The sequence below is a fragment of the Anser anser genome (genome assembly GCF_964211835.1).
Source record: "Anser anser genome assembly, chromosome: 15".
In the NCBI taxonomy this organism is placed as follows: domain Eukaryota; kingdom Metazoa; phylum Chordata; class Aves; order Anseriformes; family Anatidae; genus Anser; species Anser anser.
Window position 1 is genome coordinate 11,779,166 of NC_139736.1, and position 17,810 is coordinate 11,796,975.

Consider the following 17,810-nt stretch of genomic DNA (forward strand, 5'->3'; position numbering starts at 1 on the left):
AAACGCTATCTACTACCTTTTCTTAGAAAAAAAGGCACCAACTACAGTAGTACTGGCAATGTCTCAACAGGTAAACAGCCTCATACAAAGCCAGTGTCTGTCAGTCACACTTCCATATGGTTTACATCTTTAAAGTACACTTCCTCTTCCACAACTACTGCTAACTCCCATTTTTTTCCCTTCTTCCTGATGTTATCAGAAAACTACCTCCTGGAATCACTGTATCAGGCTAAATCCTGCATTACAAAATGTCTGTTACTTCTGTAAGACAGGTTTCTAGTCAACATGGGACCTGAGTGAGATGATTAAGGAGCGACTGCCATGGGGGATTGCTATTCTGATACAGACGTTTGCTTTGTAGACCTTTCATTGCCCTAACCAGAAGGCAGGCTGCACCAGGTGATGGCTGGACCAAATGATCTTGAAGGTCTTTTCCAAATTCAGTGATTCTATATCTCAGTCTGCTGACATTTAGGACTAAGAAAGGGAGGTTATTTACTATTAGCAACACAGGCTTTGGTACATGTCATCCACACGTGCATTTACACTGTGGGCACATCCAGTCTCTCAACTATGACTTTACAAGCACCAGCTCTCACAGGCAGTATCCACAGACAGCAAGGTGGCATCGCACCTCTGGCTCATGCATGAGCACACAAGGCAAAGCACACCCAAACCTCTTCGGCCCCCTTCACTCCCAGACAAGGGATGATCCTGAGGGTCCCTATCAGAGAGGGACAGTGGGCATAACATGGATACACACAGACTGCGAGTCCTGAAGGACACTCCTAACTAGGAATGTCTCTTTTATCTGAATTAAACGTTTGCAGTGTGACCAACTCCAGTCATACACCCTGCATGTTTACACGAAGACTGGAAGGAGCCCTTCCTGCAAGCAGCGATCGCAGGAAGGCTCTAATAAGCACCGAACCAGCTCCGAACAACCCAGAAAGCACTCTTCTGCCACAAAGCCGGAACAGCTTTCTGATGGTATCAAAGACCAGCACATTTCTCAGTGCAGTCACTTCATGAACCCAGGCATTAGCCAGTGACCACCAGAGCTTCATTTTGAAAGTAACACAGCCAGTTTACACTTCTTACATCTGAGTGTAAGAGAGCTCGCTTCTAAAGCCACCAAATGCCTCCATATTATGCAGTTGACTGTGCTGGGAATCAAGGCTGGATCTGTGCCTTTCTTAAGGATTCACTTCTGGAGTTTTATCTCCTTGTATTTATAAGCTTTTGGATTTGAAGGACCAGCAAATGGCAAGAAACACACAAAGAAATGCTTCAAAGCAACAAAAAAGGAACAAAACTAGATACAGCAATCTGCAGAGTTCTGCTCTTGCAGACAGGTATTGAAATGAACAAAGCATTAGGAGAGATTTATATAGGATTTACTGGGTGATAGAACAGACTGAGGAATGATCAATATTAAAAACCCCAAATAGGAAGTCCGTGGATAACAGACAAATGAGAAGTTTGTAAGTGGAGGAAAGCTACCCTGGAAGTGCTAGGTATGGGGTACTTCACCTCAGCTGGTGGCAGAGAGCAGAAGTGGCGCTGGATATTCCCACCACACACATGCACACGTGGGGGAAGGAGAGAGGAACACGAGCCAGGGTGCTGGCGAAAGAGCAGATCTTCCTCTTCTGCTGCCTTCATCATCCTGGCACCGTACCTACAGACGGCACAAAAACGACGAACGACAAGGTCCCGCCATTCAAAGCGGCACGTGTTCCCAGGATGAACTCCTGCCCCAAGACTGAACAGAGACGGGGCTCTGCTCCCGGCACAGTAACACAGTTTCTCTGGCACCAGACACTACCTGTCAGATTTGTTTCCTGGTCATTAGGACCTCTGCCTTTAGGAGAGCCAGCAGCAATGTGCTCAGGAGATTTTTGCAGCTCTTTGCTAGGCTGCGGCTCCACCTCAGATCCGGTGGGAAATCCCTGAGCAAAAGACGAGTGAGCATGCTGGAAAGAGCAGCTCTCAGGGAGCAGGGCCGGGCAGGCACGGGGAAAGGGAGCTCACCAGAGACTGCTGCTGGGAGCGATGGCAGCACGCACGGGGGTGACAGAGCCACAGACAGCCCTGCAGCAGGGGAGGAGGCTGCTCGTGTTTGCTTCAAGAGAGGAAAATCGCTGAGAGGTTACGAGAGGAAGCCTTCCGTGCTGCAAGTACACAACAGAGGAGAGATTTTTCAGAAAACCTTTTATTTCTAGTCCCTAGAATAAGAGTTGTCTATTTTAAGTAGCCATAGTTCTACTCATGCTAATTATATCTGGCTTCAGAGTTGAAAACTTTCTTCCTCTCTTTAGGACGCCCACAGCAAGGCACCCTTACTACACCCTCATCTCCTACTCTTAGCTGAAGACCCTTGTTTTCCTATTCTGATCAAATTCATTAATAAAGAAATCCAAAGGACACAAAAAGGAGAAACAAGCAGGAACACACCTCAAAACTCAAGGCATGCAGAGATTTGAAAAAAATGCAACAGAAGATGAGCTGCTCCAGTTCTAAGTAGAGAGAACCAAAGAGAACTGATTTTGTTACCTTTTAAAAAGTAATATTCTCTCAACTCCATCTGCTGGTCAGATGGGTAATTGTGAAACCAAGTTGGCGTCTGTAAGGCACAACCAGACGAACTTCATACACTGCACTCCTAACCCATCTCGAAATAAATACCAGATTTCCCGGTGATGTCCACGAAGAAACCATCCATCACCACCATCTGAATGCACTGCACCGCAGACACCGCAAGGCTTCAGCAAATTTGATGGGAAAGGCTGACGGGGCTCCCCTCACTGACAGCACATCCCGGAGCCACCGCACCCCAAAAGCAGGAGGCTGACGGCTCCTTTCCCCGCTGTGCTGAACGCCAAGGTGCAGAGCGTGGCTCATTTCTACCATCCAAGAAGTCTGAGTGATCTCACTGCGGCCGAGTATGGCCAGTCCTGCATACAGCTTCACTCACACTGAATCTCACGAAGTGTTTCATCAAAACCTCCAAGGAATCAGAAACAACATCATTTTTTTTTGGAAATGAGACATCTACTCAGGCCTTCAAGCTGCCCATGCTGTAAGAAGACTGACTGTGTTCTCCAGCAGCCATACAAAACCAGAATTACAGCTGCCTATTCTGAGACATTTCTGAAAGTTAGAACTTGCCACAAAACTACAGGTCACAAAGGAGAGTTTTTCAACCTCTGCATCAGGAGCCATTCTAAAAAACGGATTTTTTTGGTCCATTATGAAGTAGCACTGTATGTTTTTTTTTAAAATAGGCCATCAATCCACTACAGAAAGCCCAGGCAATCAGCCCGTAAGAAAAACTGACACAGTTCCAGGATCCCTGGATTCACTGTTTGGATCCACAATTAAAACAAAAAACAAGCAAAAAACCCAATCCATCCTGCTGGCACTGCACATTAATACCTTAAAGCTGACCTTTTAATACCATAAGGTCTGTTACTTCTTTCCTAATTAAAGAGATTAAACCAAATGTGCTTCTCGGGGCCTCGCGTAAGGTCAGGCTTGGAATAAAGGCTGGAAGATGCTCTGAGCTGATGCTTCCGAGAACCACAGCACTTGGGGGGCCGGAGGGGCGGGGAGAGGGAGCTGTTCTTAGCAGAGCTGTAGCCTGAATATGGGCAAGAAAATCCCCTCCCGTTTGTTCCGGCTGCCAGCACCAGAAGGCTGGTTCAGGTTTGGGATGTGGGTGCCACACAAACACCATAATGATGCTCAGAACAATGTGGGTTAACATACATCCTCATCTTCCATTTTCCATTTTTACTTTTGCGGTATACACACAAGCTTATGGAGAAAGGCAACAGATTGAAAAGGAGTATTTCAAAAATGCCTCTCTTTTCAGGACCTCAAAAATGCCTCTCTTTTTCAGAACCTTTCAAGAGGTTTTAGGACATCAGCCTCACCACTTGTTCTTCCCTCTTCTCTTATTTACATATGCTTAGTGGCAATCAAAGTATTTGATTGATTTGTCTGCTGGAATCTGATTTCCTGCCTCAGGCAGGCCATATATAACCAATCTTTTAATTCACATGGGTTTGTGTCTCACACAGACACATCCTGGGTGCTGTTTAAGATAAGGACCCCACAGAGGGCTGGTTAGCGAGATAATGTGGTTCCAACGACCTCACAAAAAAAGCTGGTGGTCCTTTTAAGCAGCAGCTGGTCCTTCTGTTGTGGTAGCTGCAGGCCGAACTGATCCTCCACTGCCTCGCTCCAGAGGGACGCTAACGCAAGGCGTACGCCTGCTGCGGCCTCCTTCGGGAGGCATCACGGGCCCTTCCCCAGCAGGCCGTCACAAGACCAGATGTGTTAAATCCAACCACTGCCTCCAGGACCCTGAAGCGTTACTGTAGTTTGATGTGACACAGCTAACGGCGAAGGGATTGCAGCAAGAAGGCCCAGTGCAATAGTTAAACACTTCGCCTCTGCGCTACGGAGCTGCCTCCGCCACAACCAACTTCTCAAGTGCCACTCGGGTCCTATTTTAGTTGTCCAACGTGAGACAGAGACGTCGCTTCCATGAGCTACAAGCAAACATCTGACACGAACACCCCCTTTATCCTTACGTATGCCTTTACTCATGAAATGAAGAACGTTTCAGCAAGCCAGGAAACCTCCAGTCTGGAGTCAGCAGGTTCGTCCAGCCTCACCCCGTGCCTCAGCCTCCTGGTTAAAATGGGGAAACCATCTTCGCAGAGGTGCTGTGAAAGTTAACTCATCCAAGTATGCGCACGCTTCAGTGAAGACTGCCACAGAAAACACTTGCTGAGTGAAATATATTACTGCGAACAGCAAACAAGGCCCACAGCTACGCTCTGAGCAGCAAAACCAGAAGCGAATGTTGACTACGCGCCCTTTCAGAGGGCATCGCTCACATCGTACACTGAATAAAGCAGTGCCCCTGTGGATGAAATAGCATATGGCCATGTGTGTACTACTACAATAATTACACTGCCTTACGCAGCCAAGTAAAGGTTGAAATTTAACAAGTCTGACATTTCCTTTTAAAGTCTTGGCTTTATAATAAAAATGTTTAGATGGAAACTTTGGTTTTTAAAGACGGAAGTTTTACCCCCACGAGGAACAAACTGACCACTGCAAGATCCATAATGTTGTGGCCTGACGGCAGGGCCGACTTTTTAGCTCTACAGTACGCATGTCTGTCAGCCCAAACAGTTATTACTGGCTGGAGGGAGAAAAAGATATACTGGATATATGAAGGTTTTGACACCTGAGACACAAAGGAAGATGGTTTTGATTGTCCTCCCAAAAGACAACTCTCATTTTTGGCATTTTAAAGAAACTGCAATTGATAATACCAGACAAGTAAGTTTCCTGGATTTTGCCTTTTGGACAAGGAGGGAGAGAGGAAACAAGGTTTCTTTTTTTTTTTTGTTCCATGGCTCCTGCCTTTTTTATTTCACCTATCTGCCACTACATCCTGTACTAATAAGCGAGTACATTCAGAGTTATGCTTCCCAAAAACAGACATTTAAATGAGAATAAAATTAAGCTTCAGCATCATCCAATCACTAAGATAAATACAGTACTTTGGGCAGATCTTCAGCTTCTCTGCAGAATTGTGAGATAATTCATTTGCTTTACACCTGAACCAAACTTAAAATATTTTTAAAATAAAATTAGAAGAGTCATGCAGCAATTTGTCTTCTACAAACATTCTGCATGAGCGCAAGTGGTATTCTGAACACGGTCTCCATTCTAGTTGCCAGCTCCTTTCCATAATTGCTAGCAGTAAATTACAGATGATGTTAGACAAAGATTTCACAGTGCAACTAAAGGAAAATTAGGAAGTGCTTCCCTAAAAATCAGGAAAAAAAGAGGAAGTTTATCACATCCCATTCCTTCTCCTAAATAGCCTTGTTAACTATAGGCAGGTAGCAAACTCACTGATAGAAGAACAAGCATAGCTTGTGCCAAAAACTAGCTGGTTTTCAAGTTAAATTAAAAAATAAGCAATTTGCATCTTATGGAAGGTTTTACAAGTTTCTATAGTAACTGCTATCATGTATAAGAATATAAAATGCAACAAGCTGGAGTTCCCATAGAAACGACACAAGCGGTTTGATTAATACACAGACATACTGAGACAAATGGGAATATTTCATTTCGTTTTATAAAGAAAACTAGTAAACAGAATACTACAAACTTGGGCAAGATATCCTAATAAGAATATCCTCATAAGCTTGCGAGCTGCAAGTTATGCACAATATCAACTGAAAAGCATGTGGTGTGCTTACTATATTAGATTCAAAGGATATGAAAGGCACTATTTAGCTTTCATGGAAGTTTATGGTGTATCCAACACAAATTCTAATTGATTTAGGCATTTAAACTTACAAGCAGCACTTGCAGAGAAAACATCTTCATCTGGTTTGGAACTAAATGTCCCAGACAAAATGAAAGGATGTAATGCAATCTTATAACAAAACATATTGCTTGCTTTGGAAGTTAAATTCCTGTATAAAAATGCACACAAACTTCCCACATGCTCCACAGAGCAGTAGTGAAGAACTCTGGGGCATCTCTGACATTTAAATAATCATGCAGAAGTCCAGTAATGCTGCAAAAGCCATTCAACCCAAGAATTCAGAATGCAGGATCAATATACAATCACCCAAGGAAACAGTAAGATACAACTCACCATATTGGGCACACTGGTGACCGGAGTACTCTTGATGTCAGCAGGGAAGGCAGACAAACTATTTGCCATGCCTGGCTTGGTTGGTAACTGAGGATTCACTCCTGTAGCTCCCATCTGCTGCCCTCCAGTTTGACTGAAAGGTTGCCCAAAGGGACTAGTGTTACCTGTCATTCCCATCTGGAAAAGAATGAATTAAATTATAACTTTATGGAGTCAAGGGACACTAAAAAAAACAACAAAAACAAAAAGACCATGTAAAATATCCATCTTTGCATTCACAGAGCCCGAATTCCTGTTTAAGTTGTTCCATATTAGATTCTCAATTTCACAACCTTAATCAAATCATAAAAAAATGTTAATATTAGGCTTTACGCAGCTCCCGTGTGTATCCGAAGTCTTGCAATTTAACATCACTGTGCAAATGCAAAGTAGAAAATAAGATTATCCTTCCTAATCTGCATCAAGAAAAAAATTACTTTTCCAATTCTGTAAAAACTTCTGAAAACCACACAAGCCTCAAATGCATTTTGCGTGTTCTGTGCACAAAGTATGACTTTGTGCATAGACCAGATGGGAAGGAAAGGGAAACAGAGAGCAAACGCTTATCTGCTTGTTTTGGTACTTAAGGAAAAATGTCTGAACAAAATGACATCCATCTAAAGCCAACATCCTTGACAAATTACACCCCCAAACTCCTTGAGAACAGAGAGCAGAAATAATGAATCCCCGCTGAATTAGTAAGAACACCGTCCATCCCAAAGAGCCATTCTGCCTGAAGAACAGCCTCACAAGAGAAGTGGTGAAATCTCTATTAGTTGAGCCAGTTAATATTACGGTGGACAAAAGGCCCCGAAAAGACATATTAACGGGAATTTACTTCTGTCAAAGAGGATGGCTAAGACTATGAAACCCCCATCCCTCAAACGAAGGCAACACAGAAAAGTAGAATGGATAATCACGTTTGTGCTCTTTTCCCCCACACTGGGTGGAATTCTAGATGACTTTATCACCCGTCAGAATATAAATTGAAGCACTGAGCGAGCTTTTGTGTGAAATATTAAATCCTATTTTCCCCTCCCTTTGACCTCTGCAGCGCTCCCTTGCACAACACCCCAGCCGCCCACCGCCCCGCTGGTTTCGCTGCCGTTCCCAGCAGGAATTCGCGGGGGGACCGTTCCCAGGCACGCGGCAGCTTTTTCCCTGCTGAAGGAGCGGGGCAGGAGCTGTCTGCCATGCCGGGGCAGAGTCCAGCACACACCACCAGGCTCGGCCGTGCACTTTGCCCCGCGTCTCAGAGCGCTGGCCCGGCGGCTCCCGGCTCCCTTCAGCTGCAGAGCCACCGCCACCAGATCCAGGCATGTTTCCACCACACAAAATGTTTTATCCTTACAGAAGGACCTGGTCCTACACCCACTCATTTTAAAAGAGCTGTTACTTTGCAGTGTAAGAGGTTATCATTTATTTGCTGCGCCCCAGAGCAGAGTTGAGTAATACCAATAGCCTACATGACCAAAAAACCCCAATTGCTTAACAGGATCAAAAGCTTAGAAGAGTGGTATCAGGTACTGTTACACCACGCAGATTTCAAGAATTTCTACTTTCTGGACTTCTGCGTTTTTTTTGTAAGAGTTCCTAAAGAAAGCACCCTGCTGGCTTCCCAGGCGAGCCCTCGGATGCCGGCCAGCTGCCAGGCCTGCTTCCCCAGGCCGCCCGAACAGCTCGCCCCGGGACCAGACTCGGGCTTTCGAGCACAGGCCAAGTCCTACATTTTCCATTATTTCATGAGAGGCCTAGAAATGTGTGCAGCGTGTTCTCACAAGGTGTGCTGTAATCCCAAAGTCTGGAAGAGATGCATGGATCAGACGGAAAATGGCAGTATAAATGCAAGTACCTTAAAAAACCTTTAAGAAGAGCATTTTTTCTTTTCTTTTTGAGGAGCTCTTTTTACTGAAATGGTCCTACTGCCAAAAATATACCATGTCCTGAGAACTGCAACACTGGATCAGCTTCCATCTGAAATGTTCAAGACCCTGGATGGTGCATTTCCATATATGAAAGACTTTGCAATATCTAGCTCAACTCTTACACTGAAAATACTACAAAGCATGACATACACAAACACCAAAAAAAAGAGGTACAGCCAGGAATAAAATGCTGCACAGAAAGCATTCCTAAAGCAGTGTTTCCAAAAAAATGCCAACATTCTGACTTCAGTACATACGAAAAGCCCATACAGTATTTTCCACTTTCTATATAAACGATTTTCCTTTCAGTACTTGCAAACTAGACGTAAGTCAAAACAGCCTGAAGTACAACCCGAACTTTAGATCCACACAACCTCAAGCAATCCGTGCTGGTAACACACCACAGTACGGTCAAAGACACTTAAACTTATTTATTCATTACAACATGGACTTAGGCAGGCTTTCTCTGAAGAACAGCGAAGTATTTAATGAACTTACCCACTTCTCCTAGTCCGCTATTTCAACGTATGAGAAAGGATCACGCAATATCCAGAGCTATTCCTGCACACCGTGACAGTCTACCAGATACCTTCTGAAGGGTGAAGAAAGTTTCTGAAACTAGACGTGTGACCGAGCAAGTAGCTGACGAGCTCAAACCTCTCTGAGGCCAGGAGCAGGAACAAGAGCGGGCTGGGCTGGCTGCTCCTCGCCTGCATCCCCAAACACAAACCTCACCTGCCTGCAGCACTCGGCCCTCCCATTCTTCTGTGAGCGTGCTTGCAGGTTTGCTTGCTTTGCGCTGATCAATGCATTGCCCACGCTGGCAAGCACTGCTGTGCCAGAGCTTCCTACGAGCCCTACAGCCACCGCCACCACGCAGCGGCGAGCCCCCACGGGGCGACAAGCCTGCTCCCACCGCTCCCCTGCCCTGCCGGGCCCCGCCAGCCTGCGGGCGGCCGCGCACATTCTGCCGGGATCCAAACGCCTGAATCTGCAGAGAGGGAAGAGCTTGCTCTGGTTTTGTTTGGTTGTTTGCTTTTCAAGGGAAAGGGAACGTTAAGCAAGTTTCACACCAAATTTCAGTTCTTGCTCCGAAAGAAAGGAAAAGGTATTATTCACCTGATTACATTATCATGACATTAACAAATTTTTAAAGGGATTTAAAAAACTTCTTCAAAATGAAATATTTTACAAATATTTCAGTCTCAAAAGATGTAACAAAACAGTCATTTTAAGCTTGCCACAACCCTAAACCACTCAGACTATGCCAAAAGCTCCAAGAAACAGCAGTCTGACCAGGCACCACCACATCCTTGCCTCATCGTTTTTTAATATTTACTTTTCAATAGGTCTTGTTATGAAACATTTCAGAACTCAGCACAACAGCAACAAAGCAACCTTTCAAGTCATCCGAAGTGAGTGCTTCATATGATGAGGATAATTCCCTTTCTAGGTGATCATTAAGTGACAGACACCTGATCAAAATTTTAAGAAATTGCTGTTCTCTGAACTCGAGCTGGAAGCCGACTAGCTTCCAACCGAAAACTTGCATTTCTTTACACCCGCTCTCTGCCACAAGGAAGGGAACCCATGGCTACAGTTACGCCAGACCACAACTTTTTTTTTAAAAATAAGCGCTTACTTTGATAACATTCTAAAACATTACACGTCCTTTAAACTTAGCTTCGTTTTTGTACATTACTGCCACTGAACCAAAATGCAAAAGACTTTTAAAAAAAACTTCCATCAACTAGAAAAAACAACTAGAAAAAAATATATCTCAAGAAGTAGAAAGACTTCTCTCTCTTATGTGGCAACCCACAAAGTAAAGACGGAGACAAAGATCAGGAGGGAGCACACACAAGACGAGTTCACTAAAACTCACAGATGCTTGTAGTCCCAGCAGCTGTAATTTTTGTTTTAAATCTGTTTTGCCTCAGAGCAGTTAAGCTTATCAGCAGGACTAGGATTCCCGAGACTAACTGCACAACCAGTACAACAGGTGCTCTAACGAACCCACACCTATTGACAAATCCTCAGCTCTGGCTAGGAAGACCGAGGAGTTTTGGTGCTCAACAGCATCGGCACGCAGAGCTCCGGCAGTGCGGCGCGGGTCAGGACAGCAACAAGGGGAGGTGGGAGGAGAGGCAGGATCACATCCTCTGCGTGCCCCACCAAAAATGTGCCCAAGCACATAAGGCATCAGCTGGCATTTCCTAATTAATTATAAGAACGTTTGGATCAGGTGACCTTCCATAAGAAGTTGATCTGAACCAGCACTGGTTGAAATCTCCAAGACAACTGGCAAACGCAATCGTATGCTTGGGCACGGTGAAGATTTTACAGCACTTATTCATTCCGCAAACTGAAACCAGCGGCTCCAAAGCGAACGAGAGTCAGAACGCCCCAGCGCTGCAGCTCCCTCTCGGGCCCCCAGGTTCTTTCCTGTGAGAAATGAGGGGGCAGGCGGGGCAGGCAGACGCTCAGAAAACCTTCCTTTTCGTGTCCCCGCGAAACCTTCCTCCGGGGATCCCAGCCCAACCTCCAGCAGCTCCTGTTGTCTACTCCTCTTCCTGCATTCTTTCAGCTCGCACTTGTCGCTCGGTTCTCCGAGGCCACGACTGCAGCGGCTCGTGACGAAGCAGAGCAAGCAGGGCTTTCTGGCCAGCTACACGCCTTCTGCTCGCCGTTCCTGCAACTGCACTGGGGCAGATTCGGAGCACACCAGCACAACCCACGAGTCAGGGTTAGAAGTGCCTGAAGGAGCAGCGAGCACAACAAAGGTTGTCCTAAGTCACTTCTGCTCTAAGCCGGTTCTTCTCAGAAACAGGTCAAATGCTACTCTCCTTTAAGGTAGAAGATGGATTTCATTTGATAATTCTGCTATCCCAGAAAGACAAGCAGATTCTCTTTCCCCTTTTTTCATCACTATGGCAACTCTCTAAGATACTGCAATCTATTGCTGAAATGAATAGGAAGATAAGAGCATTTCACTCTCCTCTCACAAGCCAAGAAATTTACAAACTTTCAAGCTGAAAAAATTAAAAACCTGTGTTTAGCTGACTTGGACAAGACGAGACGTCTCACACTGCAATGCTTTGGGCAGCAGGTATAGGAGGTACTTCCCTTTGTTTTGCTTTCCAGTTATTTTCAGGGCAGAACAGCAATTTAATTTCCTCCAGTTCCTAGAGTTTCACAGATATTATACATCAAGTCTGCGACCAAATCTATGTACTTCATTCAGTGGCGTAACTCAGAGCCGATGCGACAGAAATGTGTGTTCAGGAATCTAATTCAAAGGTAAGTCAGGACCAGACTGCATCTTAATACCACGCCGTATCTCCTTCTTTTAAAGCTTACTTTCTTCCTCCCTTCTGTACCACTGCTGACACACCACAGCGTTTCTTCCTCTAACCTGCATCAAGGAGCTACTCCCTTTGTACAGTAAGTGTCTGAGCCATTAATAAACCCTGTCCTTTTCTCCTACTCAAAGTTTTTATTAACTATCCCTTCACCTCTGCCACTACAGCCAGTTCTCTTTCAAGCAGTTACTTCATTACCACTTATTCCTCTGAGGCTCCCGAGACATGCAACCAATACAACATGCTGCAAAAATCATTCACTGCTCACTATTCAAAATCCACTTTTTAAATTTAAACTTCCCCTCCAATAATGCTGTCACAAATCACAGATGTGTGCGTGTGTGTGTGTATGTATACATATATATATGTATGTATGTGTATTTCTGCTCCTTGCTACCCTTTTTCCTTTGGGAAACTAAGCTCTCCTCTGTCACCCTTAACCCATCTTTCACACCAGGGTTTCCAGACTTAATAAAAGGTCTGGCAGGACAGACTGAAGCTGCTATTAGTTTTCTTGCAAGAGAGAAAGCTGTCCTCATTTGCAGGCACAAAAACATGCCAAGGAGCAGCACCTACCTCTGACAATGCTCCTGCTTTTCTATCCTGCAACACCACTGCCTATGTAAAGTTAAAAAAAAAAGTTAAAGCTATGCTTTTTTTCTTCCTTTTTTTGAATTAGTTGGTCCTACCGGATCAGTTCAAAAATCCTCCAAGTTAAACATTGATTTTCAATATGTTTTGAATGACTGACTCTTCTGCATGAAAATGGAAAAAGGTTTTTCTGGCCTCATATTTAAAAACAAACAAACAGAACCAAATAAATTAGGACCAGCCTGACATTAGAAAAAAAAATATTGAAAGGTTGATAGGAGAATCAAAGCAATATGGGTTCAGGTGAAAATACACTTGGCTGAAGTAATCTGATTATGATTAAATCCTGTAAATTAAAAATAAAAGTTATCATTAGTATTCAATTCTGTATCTACACGATTTATATCTCGAAAACAGTCCTAGAAAGAAAGGAAGTAAGCTAGACAAGCTTGGCCGGACTGTCTTTGAAACCGTGAATCTGCAAAGTGATTGAACAACAGATCTGAGCTCTTAGTATGACAACAGGAGGTCTGAAAAGATGACTGGGTGAGTGGAAAGCGACATCTTCATGCTTCTGGCTCGATGTGAATGTTACTGTAATGACGACAATCATGCTGCATTAGTTCTTCACGACTGATATGTGAAAATGACAGGATTCAAAAAGGCCTCGAACTATTCAAAGGACTAATAGGCCCAGCGACAATATGTAGTCTAATTGCAGTCTAATAACCTAATTTACTTAGCTTATTATTTGAACTTATTAATTTGTTTAGCTTATTATGGCAAGCACTGAAATGATCCTAAAGTACCACTTTTGGGAACAGAAAGGTGACAACATGAAAATCTGCTATCTAGCAAAAACTTCTTAATAGGTTAAGATCTGAAGTTTTACAGCTTAAACCAAAAATAATAAAAAATGTAAGTGCCCAAATGCCACTGAAATTCTTAAGTTTATATTTACCTTTTCTCTAAATAGAGTGTACTACTTCTAAACAGGAATTAATTCACAAAAGCCACATGGCCTATGAGGTTGACCTTGTGTCGCTCATTTTTATACGTTTAGCCCTTTATAAAATGGAACCTACTGATAGCGAATGAGAAGTTCTCTTCTGCTTGGCTAGAGACAACACAAAAAGGCGAGGACAACTTATCTCGGGAAGCGACAATGATGCAATAGATGGACCACGCTGCCAAGCCCACCAACCGGCCTCAGAGAAGAGCACCAAAGCCCAGGAAAGCAGAGGTGCGGACCAGAAGCCAAAACCCGCGGCCAGCCCCTGCACCACCCTCTGCCCTGCAGAGCCCTGTTAGAGCGCGGCTCCAGCCGATGGCTCTGCTCAGGACAGGGCAGCAGCGACGGGGGGTCCTCAGGCTGACGGGGACTGCAGGGTCGCTCCTCCCTTCCCCAGATCAATTCTTCTCTGACCACTTTGGAATTCACCAGCCAACTTGACCCATTTTTGTGAAGGCCTCACAGATAATTAAGTTCCTAAGACTGCTGAGCAGATAGACGGACAGGTAAATGATGACTCTCCGATGAACATCGCCGTGAAGCAGAGGCACAAAGGACTCTGCCATTTCCCATTGTGCTCGGCCGCAGACAGGCAGCGTCTCCAGGGCTCTGAATGAGCCCCCATTATTGCCGGTTTTGTCCTGTCAGCACATCGGAAAGATTATCTGAGGACGCGGCAGGGAGCTGGAAGCAGGACAGGAGGCGTTCACAAGACCCGCGGGGCCGAGGACCACAAAGCGCGGCAGTGTGGGGACGCTGCTCTTAGGCCGGGCTGCTTGGCAGTGGAGAGACAGCAAGGGGAGAGCCTTTCACTGCTCCCGTTCCTCCTCATCTCACCAAACAGGAAGACAAAGACGGCGTTTTAGTGAGCTACCGCCATCCTTATATTATTCTGGATCTAGTCTATGATAGAAAAGCTAAAATCGGTGTCAACTCTAAGCCCCAGATTAATCATTTGAATTACCAGCTCTGAGAACAGAACCTGCACGTCGGAATTAAGGAAAGACAAGAGACCAGCGGCATCCCAGATGTGATCTGGTTTGATAAAGGGACAGATCGGCACAAACTAACAGCAGGGTTGAACAGCCACACACATCAGAACTTGGCTGTTCAGCAGCAAGATCTGCACCGCTGAGACCTCTGCCACTCACCACTGCTCTCTTCTACATCTCCATCTGTGAGGATGTTCCCCTTGCTTTCTCCTGCTGATCACTGCAAGAACCCGCTGATGAATAACAGGCCGAATGCCGAACAGATAACTATTTCCACCTTTCCAAAGCTACCTATGAACTATGATTCAGTTTTCTGAATGTTTGAACTACAACTTTAAGGTTACGCCGTTATCGAGAGCCTTAGGTTGACTGAGCACCAGTGCCCTACGCACGAACATCCTGAAGAAAATAATCCAACCCTTCTAGAGCCATTGCTACTCAACATCTCATGTGCTTCATGTAAAATTCTCCATTATCTCACCAGTATGTAAGGGAAATTATTTTTTCCTTTTTTTTTTTTTTTTAAAAAAAAAGAGAAACAACTGGCATGGAATGGAAATTCTGCACTTCCCATTGTGACCCACAGATCCAAGACTTGTCCTTTGGGTTTGGCATGCACAGAATCATCTCATATAGAGAAATGGTCTACTGCTCATGCCTCCAAGCTACTGCTACCATCAGTCAGTAGGGGACAGGGATGATCCAGAACTTCTGCTCTTGCTGCCACCAAGCCACGCAGTCCCATGCACCCTCCACTCTCTTCTGTGGGCCTCACCAAAGCAGACACTTAACACTGTTACTGGACTGAGCCTTCAAACCCTTTGTCATCGAATTGCTAAATCTACTCCAAATCTGGGCTTTCAACATGCAAGTTGGTTACAAAGCTCAGCATTTTGTCCCCCCTTCTCCCTTCCCACCCACGGATGTGTTTTTGCTACCACAGACTGTGTCACCTTGCTTTGTTTAAATCATCCAAATAAGTTAGAGTAAGCTTTCTAATAAGTAAGCTTTCTTGTGATCTTCCTTATCCTTCTCTCAAGGTAAGGAAATGGAGCATTCAGGTGTCTCAGACGCTCACAAATCACTGAGTACAGTTACACAAAGCACTGGGAATGCAGGAGCAGATCTGCTGTAATGGAGGAACGTCAGGAAACCCGACTGATGGACACCAGCTGCTTCCGACACGGCCAGGAAGCACCATGATGGAGGACGGAACGGTGCGTTTCTGCCTTCTGGCCCCACGACCGGCTCCCAGGCGCGTTCGGCCTGTGCACGTCCCAGAGCTCCGGGGAGCTGGCAGCAGCCTCGCAGCGCCGATCCCTCCTTGGCCGCTCTGCCTGCGCGCCCAGGGCAAGGGCAGACATCCACGCGCCGAGGACTTCGCACTTTGGACTCTTATCGCCCTCTGGTATGAAGCACAAATCTCTAACACGAAGCAAGGTCCACCTAGCTGATTAAGGCTCTCAGAGAAGTGTAAAAGATAGGTCCGTTGGGAATTTATGTTCAATTGCAAAGTGGGAAAGACAGGCTTTCTTTACTACTTTGGCATCATCTTGTATCTGTTTACTGACAAAAAAAAGACGTAAGCCTCTGCTAATTGCTATTTCATCCTATAGTAATGTGTTCCAAAAGAAAAGTCACCATGGTGCTTGGAATGTAAATGCCAGAGGGACAGATGGAGAAGCAAGGAAAAGATTAATCATTTTATGGCAGAGGGCCAAAGGCATTACCAAAAAAAAAAAAAAAGAAAATAATTCAATTTAAGTGCAAGAACAGTGGCCATCCTATTATCTAAATTTAGGTGAGAGCTCCTCACCTAAACCAATCTGGCAGCTTGACAAAAATACCACTTCGGAAATATTCACTTTTACAGTCAGTTAACAGCAGGGCTGCCTAAAATGGAAAAAAAAAAAAAAAAAAAGGTGTGTGCGTGCAACTTTTTAAGAATCAATTTTGGGAATTAAATCATGATCTGATTTCTGGCTAGCAGTGTGCAGAGGAAGCCTACCTTGCACTGAAAGTCTCTGCTCTCCTAGTCTTTACGCTAGCTGCTGTTACAAAAAAAGCCTATTGAAATAGGTCTATGAAGGTTCTAGAGCATCTTGCTCTTCAGTAGCAAAATAACTCAAAGAAAAATACTCAGGCCCAGGAATAATTGTAATTTACTTCACCCTTTATTACAGGATGAAAGATTTTGTGAAGCTAGAAATAAAATCTTAAAAATCCCATTAAGACGAAAGCCAGGTGTTTTATTACCACTTGTAATAACATTTGAAAACCTCTTCCAAGATTTTTTTGGGAGGTCAAAGACAAACTTATGTATTCCAAGGCAACAAAAACCTCTTAAAAATATGTACAAATATTTCTGCATTGTTACTGAAATGCAAAGGTCAGAATTTTGTGGAAAATGCTCTTTACAAATGACTGTCTATGCAGTAAAAAATTCTTAATACATTTAACTAGAAATTATCCTATCTCAGGAAAAAAAATCACATGCTTGCACTGTACGCCTGCATAAGGAAAATATCTCCAAACTTCTTTGGGGGAAGGTCAGCTTAAGCCTGAGTGCTGATAAAATGGAATATACCACTGGAAGAATCAAAGCTTTTGTGCTACTGAGCATCACTCCTGTACATCTTATTTTGCAGAGAGAGTAACCTTTGCAAATAAAGTCAAACCTTTGATATATGTAGCCCTGAGTGATCAATGTATTCCAGTTGCCTCCAGAGCTTTTATGATTGCCAAGCAGAGAAAGTGGCTTTCTTCAGAATAGTTTTCTTACTACATAAGGAACAGAAAGTTAACCAGACCGACATGGAAAGCAGTGGCTAAAGAGGTTTCAAAGGTTTGTTGCATCAAGACTTTTTTTTTTTTTTACTCTCAGAGAAACAGTTACTCAACACTTAAAACAGGATTTTGAAGGACTGAAATTCAACTAAGATACACCCACAGAAACACCTGAGAGAGTATTCGCAGGCCAAAATCTTTCCGGGTTAACAACAGAAGAGGCAGCAGCAGCTCTGCAGAGCAACAGCAACGGGGAAGGTGCCTCCAAAACACCGTGAAGAGGGGCATTCAGCTTCCTTTCCTTACAGCAGTTTCAGTTTCCTTTCCTTACAGCACGTACTCTCCTTGGCAAACATGAATCCTAATGGATGAGTGGTTACTCTAAGGGAAAAATTGTGTTTCTAC

At 44.4% G+C, this 17,810-nt stretch overlaps 1 protein-coding gene across 9 annotated transcripts in view; it reads right to left on the bottom strand.

Annotated features, from left to right (window-relative positions):
• The window catches only part of CREBBP (CREB binding lysine acetyltransferase), a 94,290-nt gene that overhangs the window by 51,512 nt on the left and 24,968 nt on the right, over window positions 1-17,810 (bottom strand). For all 9 annotated transcript variants that reach the window (XM_083800855.1, XM_083800853.1, XM_083800858.1 and 6 more), the window contains one exon: window positions 6,698-6,874. In XM_083800855.1, coding sequence (XP_083656981.1) covers window positions 6,698-6,874 — 177 coding nt within the window. The remainder of the gene's footprint in view (window positions 1-6,697; window positions 6,875-17,810) is intronic.